The sequence below is a fragment of the Gavialis gangeticus genome, unplaced genomic scaffold (genome assembly GCF_001723915.1).
Source record: "Gavialis gangeticus isolate Ggan-Ray unplaced genomic scaffold, GavGan_comp1, whole genome shotgun sequence".
Lineage (NCBI taxonomy): Eukaryota > Metazoa > Chordata > Crocodylia > Gavialidae > Gavialis > Gavialis gangeticus.
The window spans coordinates 9,038,653-9,041,528 of NW_017729015.1; the positions used below are offsets into that span (position 1 = coordinate 9,038,653).

General features: G+C 44.9%; 1 protein-coding gene across 1 annotated transcript in view; it reads right to left on the minus strand.

Annotated features, from left to right (window-relative positions):
* LOC109293994 (connective tissue growth factor-like) overlaps positions 1–947 on the minus strand; it is a 21,483-nt gene extending 20,536 nt beyond the window's left edge. Inside the window, exon 1 of the mRNA XM_019512173.1 lies at positions 668–947. Coding sequence (XP_019367718.1) covers positions 668–730 — 63 coding nt within the window. The 5' untranslated portion in view covers positions 731–947. The remainder of the gene's footprint in view (positions 1–667) is intronic.
* Positions 948–2,876: the final 1,929 nt, after the last annotated feature.

Sequence of the window (2,876 nt, forward strand, 5' to 3'; positions counted from 1 at the left end):
TAGGTAGGCAAGCCCCAAACAGCAAGAAAACCAATTTCTTCTTTAGAATCGCTGTTTCAAAGAGTAAGAAGCTGTCTTATGATTCAAGGTACAGGACAAAAATAAAGGGGTGTTCTTCCTGAGCAACGCTACATACTTGGTAGGTAATGCAGTGGGACAAGCTGTTTTACCTCTCAGCCTCCCCATTCTCCTTCCTGTAAACAGGAATAACAATTATATCAGGAAAGCATGAGGAGCTTAATTCATTTGTGTTTTGAAATACCTTGAGAGCTCTGGACCGAGGGCACTGTGCAGCACTGCACCTAGACTCCTGGTGGTCCCAGGTGAATTTTTAGTATCGGGCCCCCCTTGGCTGAAGATAATGATAATAATTTTTAAATTACCATTTTGGGGTCCCCTTTCTGTCCGAGCCCCAGGCAGCCACCCGGTTTGCCCATACCCATGTCCAGCCCTGGCACTGTGCATATCACTCTTCCTTTGCATCAGGCTGTTCTGAACATTTTCTACCTACATACCTGAAATACCAAATGAACTGCTAACCTTTTCCTAGGACCCTTCAACAGCAGGTGGCAACTGCACGGGTAATTTTGCCTAAAGCATCCTGCATGCATTAAAGCAAGCTGCACAGCTCATCCTGTAAGCAACATTACTGTAGCCCAGTACATACCCAGTCAGGTGCAAGAAGGAGGAGGAACAGGGTCCAGGTTATTGTCCCAAAGCTGTCAGACATCCTGAGTGAGAGAGGATGGATTTCAGACTGACGGCTAGTGACTAACAACTCTCTCTCCCCCGCTCTCTTTTCAAGCCCCCTCTCTCTGTCCAAAGAACATTGCACACAAGCTCCTTTTTAAATAGCCTCCTGAAGAGGCGTATCCTGCATTTGAGTGACAACCTGGGAAGCAACCCAAAATGGTGCAACAAAAAGTGTCCAAATTCCAGGGCATATTAGCAGATTCCTGTGGCCCTGGTGGTTACGGGGCTGCTGATGGAGCCTGCAACTTTGGTCACATTACTTGGAGAATTCAAATCCTGGCAAAACACTCAGCTAGGTTATTATTATCATCATCATCATTATTTAATTCTTCCCTCTGCACTCCCCCCTCCCTTTCGGACAAGAGGTGAAGACTTAAATAAGCAAAGCTTTGTCAGGCTAATTTTTTCTCCTTGAAAATATGTGCATCTTGGGGAGGGCAGGAAGAAGGGTTGGAAAGTTTCACTCTGCAAGAAGCAGTTAGGTAGCAGAAGTCACTGTGCAACAGCAAAGCTTTCAGACCCTGCCGGCCCAGGAGAATGAAAGCCAGAAAGGTGTAGGGACTGGAAGGTTATCTGATCACTTGTGATACGACAAAATGGAAGGTAACAGGACAAAACTCACCTTCCAGGGGCAATAGCTGCCTACAGTGTTTAATTTGTGGCATAAAATAAATGCAGGACGAGATCACACATTATGCAGTCTTTTGTGTGACTACTGCTGAAACAGATAGGCGGCCGTACAAAAGTACAGGCTTTACAACATGGGGGTTGGTTCAAGGCACTCCAGCTGAATTAGAGGATGAGAAAAATAAGCAAGCAAGGTTGGGAGCTGAACCAGGATAGGCACGTAACGAAGAGGGTGATCTCAGTCCCTGATGGCCTGTGGAGTGGGAATGGTTTGTAATCATCATAGCTCTTGACTTCTCAGTGTTTAAATAGCAGCATGCAGCACTTCAAAATGATGGGAAATGGCTGAGTGGGTGGCAAGACAGTGTTTTCTAGGAACAAATAAAAGGTGCACACTCCCAGTGTGCCCTTGGGTGAATGACTTTGCCTTTCACCCTGAGCACTTCTATTTGTAATAGAAGACACGAATACAACAGCACAAAGATAATACAATAAGCTGTAAAGAGGACTCCTTACCAGCCAGGGGTGCTGTGAGTTTAAACATGTAAGTTAATATTTCTGCACTACTTAGAAAGGCTTGGTATTCAGTATTGCATTGTGTTTTTATTTAATAACAGTTACACACACATGCAACACCAATCAGAGACCAACACAAATTGGAAACCAAATTGGAGACCAGACCAGACCTGCTAACAATATGGCAGGATTTCTTTTCAAAACAGTCAGTTCACTAAATAGTCCCTTCTCCATCCCCACGTGCTCTAGTCAAATAAGATTATCCCCATTGCACGGAGTGGAAAACGAATGTAGATATTGTGACTTATCACACAGCTAGTCAAGTCTGGGATTCGTATTTAGAGCTTTGTAGCTCAATGAGTTCACCCATAATGCCTGTAAGTTATAACACAAGGCAACCTGAAGACGAATCTGTTGGAGAAAATAACAGTCACCCTTCAAAGCTGATGTTTTCCTTAATGCTCCATGAGTTGCTTAGCAGTCATATCTCATCAGGCTAAATTCTCAAATGGAAAAGTGAAGCCAAGTTTTAAACCACATTATCTTTACTGATTTAATCTATCAGGCAACAGTTAATGCTGTTGCTTTATGCAAAACGCGATGCTGAAATTCGGAACAATTTGACCCAAGCTATTATCCTGCTTTCTGTGTTTCTTCTCCTTCCTTCTCTAGTCCCTCAAGGGGAAAGCAGAACTTTTACTAACCCAGAGTGCATGTCCAGCAGTAACAAAAGCACAGGGCTGGGAGCCAGGAGGCCGACAGCAGGACTCTCACGATGTTGAGGCCCCTTTGTGCTGCTTTGCCAGAATAAAAAGGATGAAACCTTCCCTTTTTCGAGAAGGTGCTCTGTGCAGGTGCCTCTCTGGACAGTGCAGAGCAGAAGTGAGCCCTCTAACACCAGTCCTGCTCCCAGCCCTTAGTATAGGGTGCTTGTCAGGGGCATAGGCAGACGGTAGCACACCAGGGTCATTCTCTACCTA